We start from the raw sequence: 18639 nt of genomic DNA, 5'->3' as shown, positions 1-18639 counted from the left end.
CAACCCAATTGTGCCTCATTTCCACCGCACTGGGCACTGTGCGTGGTCTGGGAGGACTTCTGGGGGTAATAGTCAATTCCGCAGAACGCATAAGGGACTTGAGCATCACACTCATGGGTCTTGCCATTTTTAAGATTCCTGAGACTGCAGGAGGAGACAGCACCATTCTCCAGCTTTCCCTGCCAGTGACAGAGCCTGAGGGACTTCCATGGTTTTGTTGTTGTTGTTGCTGTTGTTCAAATTCAAACCCAGACTCCTACAGCCCAGTTTCTCTAGCCCTACATACAGCCCGTGGTTAAGACAGTAAAAATAAAGCCAGGCTTTGTGCCCCAGTCCCATGAAGTCTGAAGCTTCGGGTGTTGTTTCAGACTCTTAAAGTGATCATCTTGTGAAATATAAAAAAACTACAAAAAAAGCCACAGAGAAACCCTGTCTCAAGAAAGCAAAAAGAAAAAAAAAACTACAAAAGAAGAAAATTACCCATAATGCCCTCCCAAAATCTCGACCCTTCCCCTTGGAACTTGATCTTGACAGAAGGTCTTTCGTCTCAGGCAGCTCCTTGACGCCAGTGGCACACTCGAAAGGGACTTACTCTGAATCCCAGGCGAGCCTCAAACCCACGGCCCACCCCGCCTCAGCCTCCTGCATGCTGCTGGGGTTATTATATGCTCACATCACCATGACTGATCTTACTTTTATAGTTTTTATTGTCATTATTATGACTACATTTTATTTATATTATGCCCACGTCTGGGTGTGCATATACACGTGCTGTGGGACATCGGGGAAGGTCAGAGGCCATCTCGTCTCCTCCCACTATGTGGATCCATGGATTGAACTCCGGCCGTCAGTCTTGGTAACAAGTCCCTTTCCTCACCAACCATCTCCGCAGCTCCTACTCCGGGGATTTTAAAGGCTTCTGAGCTTGGTCTCTAGCCCACCTCTTAGTACCCCAGTCCCCTCACTCAAACTTCGGCGCATCACCTGCCAATGGAAACTTTGTGTTCAGATTGCATAAGACACCTGTGGGAGGGTCTGAGGATAGGAGGTGTGGCTTGGCAGTAGAACGTTAGTCTCAGATGTGCAAGGCCTTGGGTACCACCCCCAAAAGTTCTGAGGACACAAAATGTTGTAGAAAAACCGCCATCTTCGCAGTGTTTATAACCCTAGATGCAGGGGGTTTGAAGGGATTAGGGTTCAAAGATTTAGCAGGAAGGAGCATTTTCCCCCAGGGCTGAGTGAGGGTTTCCTGCCAGCCACGCTACCTAACAATTTTGGTATTTATAAAGAGAATAGAGACTCACAGAGCTGGCAAAGGCAGGTAGCCCTGGGCTCTAACGGGACTCTTCCTTCCACAAAGCTGGGGCAGAATTCCCCGGCTGGCAGGGCTCACCTGTCTCCAGGAGCCCCTCCTACTCTGATTCGGAGAGCTCAGTACAGGTATACCCTTGTTGGCTGCATGAATGGAAATCAGAGGTGAAGTGTATTCAGAACGCTGACTGACACCCAAGAACATGAAACTAGAATAAGGGACTTTCTGCTTTAAAGATGTGAAAGAAGCCGTCCTTCTGTCTGAAATCAAATGTTCAAAATGCTGAGGTGGAGGACATTTGGCATCTGTCTTCAAAGCAAAACCTGCCTTTTTTTCCTTTAAAATTACCAAGGCTTTGGTATAGACAAAAAGAAAGACTGTAGGCTCAGCCCAGGGTCTCATGGAACAATAACAGCTGTGGGAAGGGAGCCATCTGTCCTTAGTCCATGATCTAGAATGCAGGTTAGAATAGGACTGGCTTTCCCTTCTCCAAGGGATGTAGTGTCCCCAGCAACACCGGGTGTACAGTTAGGCGGTCTGCTGAAATCTGCATATTGTGACTTTGGTGGGACACATGGAGGCAGGTACCATCTTACACTTCATGTTAGCTCACTGACATTTTATTTTAGGCTTCAAATTTTTCTTTGCTAATTAAAACCATTTGCTTTGGGAATCTCAGCCCCTTTATCCTAAAACCCTCCTGGAATGTCTTGGTAGCCCCAGGATCGTTTATTCTCCGAACGAGTCGTCTGTGTGTGATAGTGCCCACTAAGGACTTCTTGCCTCTCTTCATACATAGCCACACCCTGAAGTGACAGTCAGGTGTCAGAGGAAGAAGCCAGAGTGACCACCCCTAAATTCAGGTCTCAGCTCTGCCCTTTACTGAGTGAGCAGCCTTGAACCACTGTTTCCACCCTCTGTTTAAATTCCCTCCTGTTGCAGAAGGGATAGCAATGGACTCTCATCGTGTTGAGTGTGGTGCCTGTAGATAGACAATCCACCAGCGGCTACTGTTAGTGACATTAGCTGTCACCATCATAGCTCAGCCTCAGAAAACCCAACTGGACTAAAACTGTAAACTTGCGTCCCTCAGCGACAACAGGGCCTTGGCATGTCTGTACTCCAGCTTCCTTCTTAAGATGGAAAAATGCTTCAATGTGATGCCACCTCTGCCTCTGACTTAAAGTAAGCACAGCAGGAGAGCCCCTCCCTCCCAGGTGTGGTATCACCAGTGACACCCTAAAGCTGACAATGGACCAAAGTAGCCAGTATCTTTGTAGGACGGTAGAAGATGCACTTATCTTTGAACTTGGTTCATTCATATAGCTTGGTTTTGCCTGGAGCTAGAAATGAGCAACTGAAATCAAATTGGACCAGTTGTTCCTGTGTTGTCCCCCGGGGTCTTACTTTAAGCTGTAGAAACTATTCTGGCTTCACCCATGCCTGCCCTGAACCAGAAGTTCCCGGTCTCTTGGGCATGAATGCCATGCTGCACAGAGGTTCAGTGATCATGGCTGGGGCCCTCAGCACACCCCAGGTACTCCTCAGTGAACGGTCACTCATGAATCTAGAAATCTCTGTGCACCTGTGTATGGCTCTGGCCGCTGCTCCTTTGGGGGAATGAGAAACCACCATCTTCAGTTTCCTCCTCTTGAGAATGGCAGAATTTTCTCGTTTCCTAAAGGCGTCTCTTCTGCTCAGAGCCGCATCTGTTGGTACTGCCCTTCCCTGCTGCTCACGGGGACTTGTCGGTTCTGATCATGCGCCTCTCGGCACTTGCCTCCCCAGACTTGGGCAGCATCCTGACTCCCTAAGCCTTTCATTTGCTCCAAGTCAGAGAAAAACAACCCAAGTGTCTAGTTCTAGCACCGTCTAGCCATCTGAAAGTTTATCTGAATGCTGGTTTCTGCGTCTGAAAGCCTCTAGCTGTACAGTGGTGCGAGGCTGGCCAACATAATGAAGAGCCCCTTCTCTTAAATGGGAGTCTAGGAGGGCGCCCTTCAGGGGTCCTAAAGTCAGTTTACAGGCGGGGAACTGACGGAGCCAAGCAGGGTTGGAGTCAGCCAGTACAGGAAAGACTGCTGAAGGATCTAGCACGTCTGTGTCCTGGGGCTCAGTCATAGGAAACATGTTTACCTTTACATGTATTTATTACATGGGTGTATAGGGAGTGTACCATAGCACACGTGTGGAGGTCAGAGGGCTCCCCTCCCCTCATGTGGGTCCTGGGGATCCAACTCAGTTCTCTGGGTTTGGCAACAAGCCCTTTTACCAGCTGAGCCCTCTCACTGACTGGCCCGTTTTCTCGTTCAAGTAAAGGAGTCTGTCAGCGAGCATTCTGAGAACCCGGGACTCCCCCTTACCAGCTGACAGAGCCTGAGAATGAGACATTACTAACTTCAGCAACAGAAGAGACATGATTGCTTTTATATCCTCAGATGACTCTTAGCTTTAGCTCCCTTGAGCTCCATCTTGCAGGAGTGGCCCTCGCTGGCTGTCTTCCTGGAAGGGGTGCTCCTCTGTCTGGTGACAGTCAGTGAATGACCACACAGTGCAGATGGCATCCTTCCTCTTCAGAATTATTTGTAGAGTTCCACTGAGCTGGGCATGGTGACTCATGGCCTATAACCCAGAACTCAAAGGACTGAGGCAGGAGGATTGTCGTGAGGTTGAAGTCTGCCTGGGCTAGAATGAGATCCTGTCTCAAAAAAACAAAGGCTTGTTCTCCCCCACCCCCAAGTGCCCCACTCACCAATGGGGACACGTAGGCTGGGGCCTGTGACCTGGGCCATTCACCCCTAACCCCAGTGTGGCATTTCTTTCCTCTTGGGAAGGCCTCTACTGTTCCTTTACTTGTGGCACATCTGTCCTGAGCAAGGAGTCCCAGCCCTGTAGCCAGGCCTGCTGCCCTGAACCCATCCTCCCTGACCATGAGGCCTCTAGCCTGGCCACAAGGTGAAATACTCATCTAGCCCTGCAGGGGGCACCCTTCTGGCGTCTGCTTTTCCCTGGCTTTGCGTGGGGGGGGGGGGCTGCTGGGGACTCTCATATTCATTAATTTAGCTTTCCTCCCAGACATCCAAGAAGCAGTAGTCAGCCCTGCTATTGTTGCCTCTGACTGCTAGCCTCGGCAGATGATCCTGTAGATGTCACGTCGAAACTGTCGGAAAGTTACTTGGCCTCCTGGAGGAAGTGATGAAAGAGCTCTAAGTGATGTCAGCTTTACAGCAGGCAAATACCACATCTGGGGAAAGTGAAGCACCACAGCCTCGCAAGCCCCCAACTAGCTAGACACACTGGCCAATTAGGGCTGCTTCTCGGGAACACTCAGGGGTGTGGCTGCAGCAACCCTGGTGCACCCCCACTCCAGCTCCCAAAGACACTGCAGATGGTGTCTGCCCAGACTTCTGAAACCCCTGGGGGTTGAAGCAGGGATTTCCTCATCCCCTGATGACTATTCCAGACTCTTTCTGTGAGCTGGGCCGGGCTCTAGGCCCTATTAGTGAGTCTGTGGTCTCTCTTTCCCGGCTTCCCCAGAGGACAGTGATGTCTGCAAGATGAGCGTCGGGTCTCCAGGATGTAGGGGCCTCTCTCGTCAACTTCACGACAACAGGAACTGAGCAGTTTTGAAACTCCAGCTGCTAGTGCAGGTGCTGAGCTGCTCCCCAAGCAGAACATTTGCTTTTGCTATCAGCCCCAGAACTAATCAGACTTGGTGCCTGGCCGAGATGGCCCAGGGCAGGGAACTGGGCCAGCCTGCCCTGCCCTTTGTGTGCACTAGAAGGACAGCCCTCCTTTGTATGCTGCCCAGTAGCCATCACCCCACCTTTTCTACCTGAGCGTGTTCTTAAGCTTTCCTTCATCTCTTGATAGTGTATTGAGATTTTAGACAGAGAAGAGAGAGGAGGGGACAAGGGGAAGAGTGACAGGTGTGCTGGTACACACCTGGAACCCTAGCCCTCAACTAATGGAGGAAGATTAGCATAAGTTTGGGGCCAGCCTGGGCTACATAACCCGAGAAAGAAAGAGAAAGAGCTGGAGATGTGAGTCAGTGGTTAAGATGTAGTAATGCTCGGCCAGAGAACTCAAGCTCAGTTGCCAGTACTGGCATTCACTTACACACATACACACACGCACACAGATATATGCACACACTCACACACACAGACATGCACACACACACAACAGACACACACAGGCACATGCACACACTCACACACACACAGACATGAGACACACACACACAGACACACACAGCAGACGCACACACACAGACATGCACACACACAGACACACACACACACTCACACACACAGCAGACACACATACACAGACACCCACACATACCTTTTCATTTAAAAGGAGAAATAAAAAGCTGAGAGACCAAACCTTGGGGGAAGATATTGGTAACTTGGGGTCTCCTCATAAACTTTCTTAGATAAACTAGAGGCAATGTCCCCCCCAACCCGAAGCGGAGATGGTACCCTGGCAAGCCCATCTTTGGTCTTTGCCCTTGACACAAACGAGCCCTCCCCAGCCTTCCCACCTTGAACATCAGTAGGAATGTGCTTGCCTGTGAATCTGAGCGCACACTGAGGTGTTGTGGGTGGCCACACACACTTCTGTGGGTCCCAGACAAGGACGGTTTCCTGGTCACCATGGGCTTCACACTTGACTTTAGAACAGGAATGTAAGCCCACAGCGTGTCGCTCAGTGGTGTGTATTTTTATGACTCCCGATGGGTTGAGGATTAAGGATGCGTGCATGTTCGTCTCTGGGGTGGCTTTTATGGTACATCGATGGTTTCGGTGAACTACTTTCATAATCCAGAAATCTGTGAAGTTTCTAGTAAAGTTTCAAGAGCAAATGTATCACTGTAATTAAGACAAAAAAATGTTTTTAAATAAACTGCTGTTTAGTTGTAACATGGGCTTCATCCTTTCTGATACCTTTGTCCTGAAGAGGACAAGAGGGCATTGGAAAGAACTGGAAGCATGCATTCTAAGCAGCAGGGCAGGTAGGCGTCTGTATGAAGGACCACAGTGGGCTGGGAATGAAGCCAAACTGTAGAGTGCTGGCCTGGTTTCGTCCCCAGCATAACATAAACCAGGTGTGGTGTCACACTCCTATAATCCCAGCACTTGGGAAGTGGAGGCAGGAAGAGTTCAAAGACAGCCCACTTACACAGTGAGTTCAAGGCCAGCCCGGGCTACGTGAGGAAGAACCAGAAGTGCACACTCTGCTTACAGCGGGTTTCTTGTTCTCACCCTGTGCTCAGAGGACTGAGAGCCGGTGTCAGCCACCCTCACTGTGCCTGCTACTGGAATTTCTTTATGGTGTGGACTCCATGAGATGCCCGGGGGAGGGGACACTGGCAGGCGCTTCCGCGGGGATCTCTGGGACATTGTTGAGGAGGTTATCTGCCATTGTTCACTATGTCTTCTTCAATAGCTCTCTGGACACAGAAGCGGGAAAGTTGAACCCAGCCTGCCTATGTGTCTGTATATTTATGTCCGATGAGCATCCTTGTTCATTCTGCCACGAGGCACAGAGCGCTGCCCCGACACCAGTGATGAAATCACAGTCCTCATTGTTATGCCTTTTTGTGTGGGTACCAGAGCTGAAACTCGGGTACCCGTGTTATACAGCAAGCACTTTACCCACACTGAGCTGTTTCTCTAGCCCCCTTTTGATTTTTAAGACAATGGGATCCAACTGGCCTCAAACTCAGTTTATGGATTAGGTTGGCCTTGAACCCCTGACCCTTCTTCCTCTACCTTCTGAGTTTTGGGGTTATAGCTGTGTGCTGCCACACCCAACTATCAACAAATTATCATTAGGGCTATTATTTAAAACAAAAAAGAACTTCTTTGCAAAAAATGACTCTAACTAGCTGTCTTTGAATTATACCAAAGCCTTTGGAGAAATTCTTTTATAATCTTAGAATAATAATCAGACTTCTTGATGAAGACTCTGGGCCCTATCTGGGCATTAGACAGTTGAGAGTTCTGCAGGGGGTGTTGGGTGGGGACAGAAGTCCCTCCCGGGTATGGGCTGTGCCAGGTCTGACCTCCGTCTCTTCGCCCCAGCAGACTCCCCCGTGGCAGCTGCAGTGGTGTCTCACTTCAACGACTGCCCAGATTCCCACACTCAGTTCTGCTTCCATGGAACCTGCAGGTTTCTGGTGCAGGAGGAGAAGCCAGCGTGTGTGTAAGTATCCCCTAGTCTCCAGAGGGCGGTCAGGTACCCGATGAATAGAGCGTTTACTTCTATGAAGCTGGCCAGGAATCTGAGACCCAGAGGACGGAAGCTGAGGGTGAGAGCTGCCAGCCCAGGGTAGAGGAGGAGCCCCAGAGGCCAGAGCTGGGGTCTGTTTTTAACAGAATCTCTGACTGGAGTTCCTGAGGGAAGGCACTGACCTGGGTACCTGCACCTCTGTAATGAAGTTCCCATTCAGCCGACACTTTGTATTCAGCCTGGGAAATAGCTGGAAGGGATGCAAAGGGTCAGTCCGCATGCACACCTGGGTGGCTCCCGTTTCCCTGGAGCCTCACAAAGTATGGCCAAGTGCTGAGCCTTCTCAACACACAATGAGGACTGGAGAGATGGTTCAGAGGGCAAGGCGCTTGTCACTTATGCTGATGAGTTCAGATCCCCAGAACCCACATAAAAGCCAGATGCAGTAGGGTGCATGTCTCACAAGGACACACACACACAGCCACTGGTAACTGCCATGGACAGTGGAATCAGAGAGAAAGGCCGTGGAGGAAAGCCACTTAGCAGATGTGGGGCTGACCAGGACAAGCAGCAAGGTGTCCAGACCCAGGGTTCCAGGGGCTACTGCAGATCAGAGTGCACAGCAGGGAGGCAGCAGATGCAGTTGGAGGCCAGGGCCTGTTGGGAGAAATCCCTTACCCTCTGGGCAGCGGGAGCCTTGTTAGGTTCAGAAAGGGATATTTGCAGGTGTTCATCTGTCTGTGGCAACTGTGACAAGATGGTCATAGGTGGGTCTGTCACAGAACTCACCTCAAGTCATCAAGCTCTCCTATTTCCAAGAAAGGACCGAGCATTTTCCTCTGGCAGGTGAGCCCTACTCCAGAGAAAGGTCAGGGCTGGTCCTACCCACTCTCACAAGCCTTCTTCAGGGCCAAGGGCCGAGATTCGGATGCTCTGCCAACCTTGGAAAGCTGAGGCCATGGAAAACAGTGACCACCCTCTTCTCTCAGTTTCCCTACTGGATCTTGGTGGCCCAGGGGCAGTATCCAGTCGGCAGACATGTTAATATGACAGGTGACACTGTGTGTTCTTCTCTGGTGGCTCTAAGTCTTTATGTGCATTTTAGAAGTTGGGCTTCACACTTTCCAGCTGGTGCTCAGCTTTCCTTGCCTTAACAGGAGACACAGTGCTGGCCTGACCTCCCACAGATCACAACTGCCTATGCATAGCCCAGCCACGGCTACCCACGCATCACCCAGCCACGGCTGCCCACGTATCACCCAGCCACGGCTGCCCACGTATCACCCAGCCATGGCTGCCTACACATCACCCAGCCACGGCTACCCACACACACATCACCCAGCCACGGCTGCCCACACATCACCCAGCCACGGCTGCCCACACATCACCCAGCCACGGCTGCCCACGCATCACCCAGCCACGGCTGCCCACACATCACCCAGCCACGGCTGCCCACACATCACCCAGCCACGGCTGCCCACGTATCGCCCAGCCACGGCTGCCCACACATCACCCAGCCACGGCTGCCCATGTATCGCCCAGCCACAGCTGCCCACACATCACCCAGCCACAGCTGCCCACACATCACCCAGCCACGGCTGCCCACACATCACCCAGCCACGGCTGCCCACACATCACCCAGTCACACTTCCTCACCCAGCCATGGCTGTCCTCTCCAGGTCTCTGGTTCCCACCTTTCCCCAGTGTTGCCTGACACCAAAGCAGAGTGTTGAGTTTTGATGTCCATAGCCTGCCACGACCTCTATCTGCTTACAGTCACCCACTGGATCTCTCCAGACATTCACATGGCCCCTGAGTGCTGTGAATGATTGGCCTTTAATCCTCAGAAGGTCCGTTTAGCAACAGAGACTGTGGGATGCATGAGGGCCGTGCCCAGCCCTCAGCACAGCACTCCGGGTGCACAGAGCTAGCATGTCTGGATAAGGCAAGTTGTAGGGCCTGGAGACCTGGTGAGGTTTGCTTCTCTATCCCTTCTGGTGCATCATCTCTAGGAGACAGGACCACACCTTGCTCCTTTTTAATATTTATAGTAACCAGAAGAATGTTCTAGCTACCTAATTCCCACCAGACCAGAAACTCTGAGTCTCTACTGAGAAAGTCAGAACATTCTGTCCCCGCTCTAAAGAACCTTCCGCCTTTGAGGAGTTGACACACTCAACATTCTGGTCAATAAAACTGACAGAGCTTGAGGTAGGGCCCCATCTGTCAGGGCCTCGTAAAGAAGTCCAGCAAGTTGAGAGTGTAGTGCAGAGGCAGACACTGCTTCCTAGCATGTTCTCCCAGAAGAAAAAAGTCATCAGAAATCCCAAAGTGACATTTCATACTCTAAAACCAAACAATAAAAATACCACTAGTCAGACACTGCGAAAATCATCCTCAAACGTGTTTGCTTCAGATGAGTCCAAGATTGTTCCTCTGAACATTGTGGAAATCTCACTGGCAGGACGATATGCAAAAGCAGAAAACTATGGTGAGGTAAGGTCAGGGGCGGCCCGCCCTTTTCCCAAGGTGCCCTGGGCAGGTGGCGGCAGAGTCCACACAGGTGATAGTGTGAGGAACCACAGGAGACTGAAGTTTCCCATCTGTCCTGGTGACTAAACCCTGACAGAGACCCCAGAGCGAAACATCTCTGTCAGTCAAAGAAAACATTCCCCATCACTCTGCCTTCCCTGGCCACTCTGTCACCAGAGTGACAGTGGGTCTAAATAGCCAGACACCTAGAGAGAGCGGACCACAAGTGGCATTCCAGCACAGACAGGCAGCCTTGCAGCCACAGGAGACCAGATCGAGGTGGCACAGGAGCCCCCACAGGCAGCTCTGTTAGCATCTGAACACCAGCGTGTGGGGGGAGGGTAGCATGACATCACACCACACCCATGACAGGACACAAGAAAACTATGCCTTGATTTCGTTCTTGCCCCCCTCCACCCGAAGCAGACAGTAAGGGTCTCTTTGGATCTGGGAGTCAGATAGACCTGAGTTAAAATCCAGATAAGTGTCCCATACACTAAGTGGCCTGGCCCCATTTAACCTCAGATTCCCCTCAGGGACCAGTAACTCAGAGACGCATAGTGAGGACGTCCGTGGTGATTGCCACTGTGCCTCTGGACACTTGCGACTGTTCACATTCATTGACTTAATTAAATAGGGCTTAGTTTTCTGGCCCACGACTGCCTTTTAAGCTCTGAACACCTAGAGGTGGCAGGAGGCAAATTCTGTAGTCATCACTGAAAACCTCCAGGAGACTGCCAGGCCCTGCTCCCACACAGCATAAGCCTACAAGGCTTGCCAGAGGGGCTCACACAGGTGTCACCTTCCCATGGCTCAGGGTCAGCGAAGGCGTCCCAAGAGACCCTTGACTCTGAGCTGCAGAAGAAGCCCTGACCTCCCAACCCCATGGAAGAAAAAATAGGAGCAGGTAAATCCAGTCCTTTTTGTTGTCTCGGAGCTGTGGATGGAACCCAGCCCCCCCGCCACACACACACACACACACACACACACACACACACACACACACACACACACGTGTGCCGAGCAAGTGCTCTGCCTCTGAACCACACCCAGCCCTGAATCCATTTCTCCAGAGAGCAAGAAAAGGTGAACTCATCCCACCAGTCCTAAGGAGTCCAGTCCCAGCCCAGCCCGGCATATTAAGCACAAGTTGATAAGGAACAAGTTCAGAGACAGTGTCACCCTGGCCCTCAACCCTCAGGCTCCGATGCATGCCTTGAGACAGGTGCTGAGGGCAAGTCACCAGGCCCGCAGCCGCCTGCCAAAGAACATAGGACAGCATACAGAGACCAACAACGTCTCCTTTATGAGTGTGTGTGTGTGTGTGTGTGTGTGTGTGTGTGTGTGTGTGCATGTGCACACATGTGCACATGAATAGGCAGGATCAAGTTCATGTGTGCATGTGTGTGTGGAGGTCAGAGGTCAATTTCAGCATTGTTCCCTAAATTCTGTCCACCTTGTTGGGTTGGGATTTTTGTTGGTTTTCAAGATTATCTTTGTGTGTGGGATGTGTGTGTGTATGCCTTCAATGGCCAGAAGAGGGTGACGTTGAATCCCCTAGAACTAGAGTTGCAGGCAATTGTGAGGAACAGTGTGGTTTCTGGGAAATGAACTTGGGTCCTCTACAAGAGCAGCAAGTGATCTTCACAACCGAACAATCTTCCCAGACCCACCTTGTTTGGTGAGACCAGGTCTCTCGCTGGCCTCATAATGAACAAGTTGTTTCGGCTGGCCAGCGAGCCGGCCCAATAATACACCCGTCTATACTTCCTAGCTCTGGGATCCCAAGCATACTCAAGGCCCAGCTTCATGTGAGTTCTGGGGGGCCAAACACAGATCCTCCTGACTGCCTAGCAAAAACTACCACCCAAGCCAACTCTCCAACCCCCACATTAGTTTTTGAGACAGAGTCTCTCACTGACCTGGAGTTCAGCTGGACAGTGAGCCCAGGAATCTGCCTGTCTGCTAGGACTACAAGCACTCAGCACCTTGATTGGCTTGGGATGGATTTCAGGTCCTCAAACTACAAGGCCAGCAAGCCCTTTCCAACAGAACCACCTCCCCACCCCTGCTGTTTAATTTCATCCTTCCCAGAGACATAGCCTGTGGGCTTCACACTGCTCTCCACAAAGACAAGGCTCCTTTAGTGCTCTCAACTGGGGGCGGGCCTTACCGGCACTTCATCTTCATGATGCGGAGTCTGTGGTAAAGAGCTGTTACTGGCTCCAGGTTACCCAGACAGGAAGTGAAGAAAGGGCTTTGAATCCAGGCCAGTTTGGCTACAGAGCCTGTGCCAGGTTGTGTATACCTTTGAGCTCCTGTCCTGAGGATGTAATCGGAAATACAAACAGAGTATCTTTGAGTACAGAGATAATGCCCGGCCTTCTGCTTATCACACCTGGCACTGTCTGTGTGGAAAGAATTTGGTGAAACTAAAGCAGAGAATTACTGTGCTCCATCTAAAGTGGCTTTGCAAAGGAATTTTGTTTTCTGTTTTGGTTTGGTTTGGTTTCTTTCCTGTGTTGCTGGGAATTGAACCAGTGTCTTTGTGCATGCTAGGCAAGCACTCTTGCTCTGAGCTACATCCTCAGTCTGGTAGAACTTGAGATTCGGGTTTGAGGTTTCTTTTCTTATTGGGTTTTGTTGTTGTTTGTTTGTTTGTTTTTCTCTCTCTTCTACAGTTTTACAGTTTCATACATTTATATGAATTATAGTCGCTTACAGACACACACACACAAACACACACACACCGGCACCATGGCCGTGTGGTATGAACTTCTCTATGTTTATTACATTTTTTTTATACTTCCCAATGTGCTTAAATCATTCCTTTCCTAGTTGGGGAAATTTTTCCTTAAGGAAAACCTTAACATTTGACAGCTGCAGTTTTCATATTTCATAATATTTTTAAAGAGCACTGTGAGCCAGGAGGTGTAGGAACTTAGGGTGACCCAAAAGCTATCCTTAGAGGAGAAGGAGAGGTGCCATAGATGGTTAAAACAGAGGGGCCTGCAGTTAAAACTCTTAGGAAAAGCTCCAACGTAACTGGCAGCCTTAACCACCAGCAGGCCCGGCCCACCCCACCCCCTGCTAGAGGCACAGGAGAATGGGGGTCCTCAACACTTATCTGCAGCCCTGTAGTCCTACAGCCCAGCCAGGCACCCTCTCTTCTCTTCCTTTGTGATTGTTGTTCTTGCCATGGGAAGCAGCCTGGGAAGGGTCTGAATTACTGAATTACAGAAGACAGACAGCATTGCAGACGTGTGTGTCTGACAAGCAACCATCTCAGGCCCAGCAGACCCTCTCTGCATGTGTACATGGTCCCATGAGGAAGGCGCCACTATCATGTCTTCCCCCCATTGTCACCACACTTATGTCATTCAGAATCTTTTCATAAAGGGAGGTGCAGCCCCCTCTATCCCTCGTGTCCAGTGCTGGCACGGAGCTTTTCTTACAGCTATCACTCTGGGACAGTGCTGAAAGAGGAAAGGGAAGGAAGGAAGCTAGAGGAGGAGCCAGTGCATTTGAACTTGGTTCCAGATCCAAGCCAGTCCTACCTCTGCGCTCCTCGGACTTGTATGCATGCTAGGGCCACCCAGGTGGCCAGGTGGCCAGAGTGAGGGTATGGCCTTAGACCCAGAAGTTTCTAGAACTCCCAGGGGACTCTGCTGTGCCTGCCAGAGGTAAGGCAGCAGAGTGAGGCTGTGACTCATCTGTCGCCAGGTGAGGTGACACTCCGCCCTCCTTATGTGGCTTGTGCTTAAAATAATCAGCATAATGAAGTCTAATATTAGAAGACTAGAAACTAAAGAGAAGATGAGCTGTCAAGTCTGGTCTTTTTCCCCACTCAAGGAACTACTGAGACACAGGGCATTTTGTAGGACAAGGCGAGGGGCTGGGGAAAGAGGGTGGGCACAGGTGGGGCTGCAGGCGTTCAAAGACGGACAGGGTTTGGGAGGAGCTGCTGAGCCATGGGAAAATGGACAGGCTGGCGAGTGGATGAATCTGTGCAGAAAGCGTGTGGTTTCTGGAGAATGTGGTCTGTGGAAGGCAGTGTGGGAGAGTCAGGGATGTATTCCAGGTGTCCGAGAACCTGTGTGTGACCACCTGGGCTAGGAGGGACCGTGTGGGCTGCTTGACCTCGCAGGATGCTAGGAGGGAGAGATTAAGACCCTGTATGGAGGAGATGTCAAACATCACAGAAAGTCCCCTCTAACTCGGGGACTCTGGAAAGTAGGGACATCCGGGAATAGAGTTAGAACTTGAGATTGGGCTGAGAGAACCTGACCAATGTTCTCTAGTCATGGACAATTCAGATTGGGTGGGCCCAAGCCAACAGCTGATCACCAAACAGTTCTGAGTGCTGGTCACTGTTGTTTCCCCCATCTACCACCAGGGAAAAGGCCAGAGGCTACTCAGTAAGCTGTCTCCTCTCTGCCTCCCCCCAGAAAGGCAGTGGCTACCCAGTGAATTGTCTCCTCTTTGCCTCCCTGCAGGTTTTCTTTTCTTTTCTTTTTTTTAATGGGACAAAATCTTGTCTCCATCCCACTGCACTGAGCCATGAGAGTCCGTGTAGACAGCCCGTCTATCTACATGAGAGTCCGTGTAGACAGCCCGACTATCTAGGTCCTCAGGGCATTCTTCTATTTCCCTGTTAGCACTGCCTAACTTTCTTAGTTACCAAGGGCACAAGCTCTTTACAGCACGCTTAACTTAAACTCCAGTCTTTTCTACTTTTCAAGATAAGACGCTAAACCATAAGCCTACCATCTGGCAAAGGAGAGGGAGCCAGCCCCCAGTCTTGGACTTGGTACAAATGTCGGTCAAGTCCCGAGAACAGGTGCAGGGAAAGTGTGGCTCGGCTTTTCCATAACAAGATTAAACGAGAAAGCACACCAAACACAAAGTAACCCCAACCAAAGAACAAGTAGCCAAGCCTGGTGGTGCACGACTGCCATCCAGGCATTCAGAAGCTGAGGCAGGAGGATCATGAGTGTGAGCTAGCCAAGGCTACAAAAACAATAATAAACTCAACTATCTGGGCTTCAACTAATAGCCACCTTTGGGTGATTTAGCGAAGGGTGTGCACCCCGTATCTCAGGCTGCCGTTAGCCTTAAACCCCCTACAATGCCCAACCCTTCAGCATCCAGATGCTGATGTTTAGCCCTGGACAGAAGCCATGATCTGAGAAAACATGCCCTGTTTGTCCTGTGGCTCCATGAGCCTTCGTGAGAGCTGGGCCTGGGGGCTGAGGAGACTGAACTCAGGGATCCCACCTGGGATGGCTGCGGAGCCATCCTGGCACAGCCCCGGGTACCCCAGGGAGGGCCTTGTCCTTCCTGTGTTCTTTAAAGCCCTTTTACCTGACAACTGCAAGTTAAAGGTAATTCAAGCATAGACTTAAGAATGTTAGCTACCTTAGCCATAGTTAAAAATGTATATAATATAATGTAAATTTGATGTGTGATGTGGGGTTGCTCCTCAAGGAAGCTTCCTGCCAGAGAGAGCTGGAACTCAATAATGACATTGAGGATTTTTAAAAAGGGACCATGGTGTCACTTTTCTGTTAAAAAGAGTCGCATGCTTGGAGGAATGCCAGGAAAGCAAGTGACCCATGTCTCGTCATCACCAGCGCATCATAAAGAACCGTCCACTAAGCAACCCTGTGCAGACAGGAGGCTGCCTTTGGCATGACAGAGCCCAAGAAGCTGCGGGTGCAGCCAGACCAGGAATGAATAGGCTGGCGATGCACGCACCAGCATGCACGTTCACACCTGACATCATTAATGTCTTCACTCACTGTGTGGAGGTCAGGCATGTTTCACTGGCTGCCAACACACAAGATCTCACAGGAATCCAGAAGCTTCTCAGCCCTGATGTGACCAGGTGACAGTGCCAGGCCCTCATCCCTTCCTGGAGGGACCAGATGATGCACTGAGCCACCCAGGAAATAGACTTGGGGATAATTAAACTTGGTGAAGAAGACAGAAAAGGCAAGCACCAACTACTCATCTAGTGTATTTTTTTTCATTCAAAATTCTAAATAAGCAAATTTGGTTTTAAAATAACCTGGATTTGGGCTATGCATGATAACACATGCCCTTAATCCCAGCACTTGGGTGGCAGAGGCAGGCAGATCTCTGTGAGTTTGAAGCCAACCTGGTCTACATAGTGAGTTCTGGGACAGCCAAGACTACATAGGGAGACCCTGTCTCAAGCAAACAAACAAACAGAAAAAAAAAAACACCTGGATTTGGAGCTGAGGAAACAGCTCAGTTGGTAAAATACTTGCCACAAGACTATGAAGACCTGAGTCCAGATTGCTAACTCCCATGGGGAAAAAATGGTGTAGCGACTTATTTAACCCCATAGCTGAGGAGACAGAGGCAAGGGGATCTTTGGAACTCAGTGGCCAGACAACCACTTACCCAGATAGGGTAAGCGACTCTTGTCTCCAAAATAAGACAAAAGGTCATGGAGAAAGATACTAAACAGTGACTTCTGGCCTCCACAGATGTGCACATACCTACCCCAGCATGCACACACGCATGAGTATGCACACACAGAGCTTCATTGCCTACCAAAATGAAGTTCTTGTCCTCAGTGCTCAAGAGTTAACACAGTGCAGAGATCCCAAATGCTCCCTTGGTGAAGAAGGAGATCAGTTTCCCCTCCCCTCAGCAGGCAGAAGCATGGCAAGAAAGAGGCCTCACGCCTGGGTCTCCAATCACAAGGGAGACGGAGGCCCTTTGGGATTTGTCCAACAAGCCCTGGTCCATGCAGCTTTGCTTGGGTGAAGAAGCCCCTCTGTCAAAGGCAAGCTAACATTCCTCTCTCCTACAGCTGCCACTCTGGGTACGTGGGGGTTCGCTGCGAGCATGCAGATCTCCTGGCCGTGGTGGCTGCCAGTCAGAAGAAACAGGCCATCACTGCCTTGGTGGTGGTCTCTATCGTGGCCCTGGCTGTCCTGATTGTCACCTGTGTGCTGATCCAGTGAGTATTTGCCACCCCTGTGTTCATGTCCCCCAACGGCCTGCCTTGCCAGGAGCAACTAGAACATGGCCACACAGAAGAGCCACATTGTTGTGACGTGAGAGTGACGTCAGCTAAGAGGGTTAACGTCCCTCCACCCAGTGTCAGGCAATACGTGCAAACACCTGGAACACGGGTGGGCAATAGCAGTGGTTCTGGGCTCTTCTAGAAGTCATGTCAAATCAAAGACATGCCCTACCCCTGCCTATGAACCCAGAGCCTTCTGAAAACCTGTGAGCTGGGCAGGGGCTCTGGAGGGAGCTGGAAACAGCTCAGCGCCCCTGGTCTGCAGCAAAGCTCTTCCTCCCTGCAAAAAGCATTTGATAAATTCTGAAGTTACGTCAGGGGCTCCCGGTGCTATTGCTGCACCCTGGTGTCCTCACCCTTGGCCCCCTCCCTCTTTCTCCACCACCACCCTCTCGTCCTCTAAACTGTATCCTCCAGGGAGGTCAAAGGAGACTGCAGGAGTGTCTTATCCTATTAGCTTGTCCATAGCTGCCCACTGACCTGGCTGGTACAACCAGAGCCCTGGATACACAGTGTTGGATTCCCAGCAGCTGACACCAAGCCGGACTTCATCCCTGGGATGGTTTATTCTAAGTCAGAGGGCTCAGAGGATCCTACCTAGTTTGAATTGGCCCAAGGCGCTCTTCAGTTAAAGGCAGCCTGTCAGCACAGTTCAGGTTGGCTGAAGGCTGGGACTGCAGAAAGCACAAAGGCTATTTTGATGAGGCTGGATATAAAAGCAAGGCCAGACTTTTGTCCTCCAAGGCTGGCCAGGTTGCACACAGGCCAATAAGAGACACTGCCCTGATGAGTTGCTGATGATCGGGCATCTGGGACACAAGCCCAGGGATGACTTGGCCACCCCTGAAGCATGATGGCCTCCAACCCCAGGGTCTGCTGGTCTTAGTCCTCATGTCTGCTATAAAGCCATTGCTACACTGGCAGAACTTCTCAGCTGGCCCAATATGGAGTCAGCAAGCAGCTAGGTGGCTGGCCTGTCCCCTCAGCCAACTAGGGAGTCTGGAGCCAGGTGATCCAGGGAGTTCTAGGCAGAGCTCCAGCAATAATGATGGCCCTGTCTGTGCAGCAGCCAACAGGTTCTTTGAGGCTGGTGGGTAACTGTCCGGGTCCTCAGGGTCTGGCGTGGCTGAAGAGTGAGAACCCAGGGCTGCCCAGCTGGGCTCCCCTGCCAGGCAGGAGCAACTCAACCTGTCCCTTCTGTCACCAGCTGCTGCCACATCCGCAAGCACTGTGAGTGGTGCCGCGCCCTTGTCTGCAGACACGAGAAGCCCAGCGCCCTTCTGAAGGGAAGGACCGCTTGCTGCCACTCTGAGACAGGTACAAGACAGTTTCTCCCCTTTCCTTCCTGGGAAGGTACCGCTGGGTGGAGAAAATGGCCACCTTTTTCCAAGTTGGCACAGAGATGCTCAGACCAAACAGGAGGGAAGTGAAGGGCTGTTTCTCCCTGACACTCCTGACAGGAAAACCGGTCATGGGTTTGGCTGAACTGCAGCCCTCC

At 51.0% G+C, this 18639-nt stretch overlaps 1 protein-coding gene across 2 annotated transcripts in view; it reads left to right on the top strand.

The window, feature by feature from the left end:
- Tgfa (transforming growth factor alpha) overlaps positions 1–18639 on the top strand; it is a 90866-nt gene that overhangs the window by 67733 nt on the left and 4494 nt on the right. Inside the window, exons 3-5 of one of the 2 annotated variants that reach the window (XM_075983616.1) lie at positions 7405–7522; positions 16926–17075; positions 18349–18458. In XM_075983616.1, coding sequence (XP_075839731.1) covers positions 7405–7522; positions 16926–17075; positions 18349–18458 — 378 coding nt within the window. Of the gene's footprint in view, positions 1–7401; positions 7523–16925; positions 17076–18348; positions 18459–18639 lie in introns of both variants that reach the window. The other variant, XM_075983615.1, reaches the window with a different exon arrangement.

Source organism: Microtus pennsylvanicus, chromosome 8 (genome assembly GCF_037038515.1).
Source record: "Microtus pennsylvanicus isolate mMicPen1 chromosome 8, mMicPen1.hap1, whole genome shotgun sequence".
Classification (NCBI taxonomy): domain Eukaryota; kingdom Metazoa; phylum Chordata; class Mammalia; order Rodentia; family Cricetidae; genus Microtus; species Microtus pennsylvanicus.
This window is presented reverse-complemented; position numbering and strand designations above follow the sequence as displayed.